Source organism: Nestor notabilis, unplaced genomic scaffold (genome assembly GCF_000696875.1).
Source record: "Nestor notabilis isolate BGI_N333 unplaced genomic scaffold, ASM69687v1 scaffold17697, whole genome shotgun sequence".
Lineage (NCBI taxonomy): Eukaryota > Metazoa > Chordata > Aves > Psittaciformes > Psittacidae > Nestor > Nestor notabilis.
The window spans coordinates 1-205 of NW_009937968.1; the positions used below are offsets into that span (position 1 = coordinate 1).

Below are 205 nucleotides of genomic sequence, written 5' to 3' on the forward strand. Positions count from 1 at the left end.
CTCTCCCCGTTCCCTAGATTCCGCTACCGTGCCCCTCCGGGAGGCAGCTCCCCGTTCAGCGTGACCCCCTCGCTGCTTCTCTTTCCCCCTCCATAGGGCCACCATGGGCGACTTCATGCGCCAGCGGAGTAAGCGGCAGGAGGACAACGGGCTGGGCAGTGTCCTCGATGTGCTGTTGGCCAACGCCCGGGTGGGGCTGGGCGGC

General features: G+C 67.8%; 1 protein-coding gene across 1 annotated transcript in view; it reads left to right on the top strand.

Annotated features, from left to right (window-relative positions):
* Positions 1-103: 103 nt before the first annotated feature.
* Positions 104-205, top strand: part of MIEF2 (mitochondrial elongation factor 2) — a 2,782-nt gene continuing 2,680 nt past the window's right edge. The window contains exon 1 of the mRNA XM_010019096.1: positions 104-190. Within this exon, the coding sequence (XP_010017398.1) occupies positions 104-190 (87 nt within the window). The remainder of the gene's footprint in view (positions 191-205) is intronic.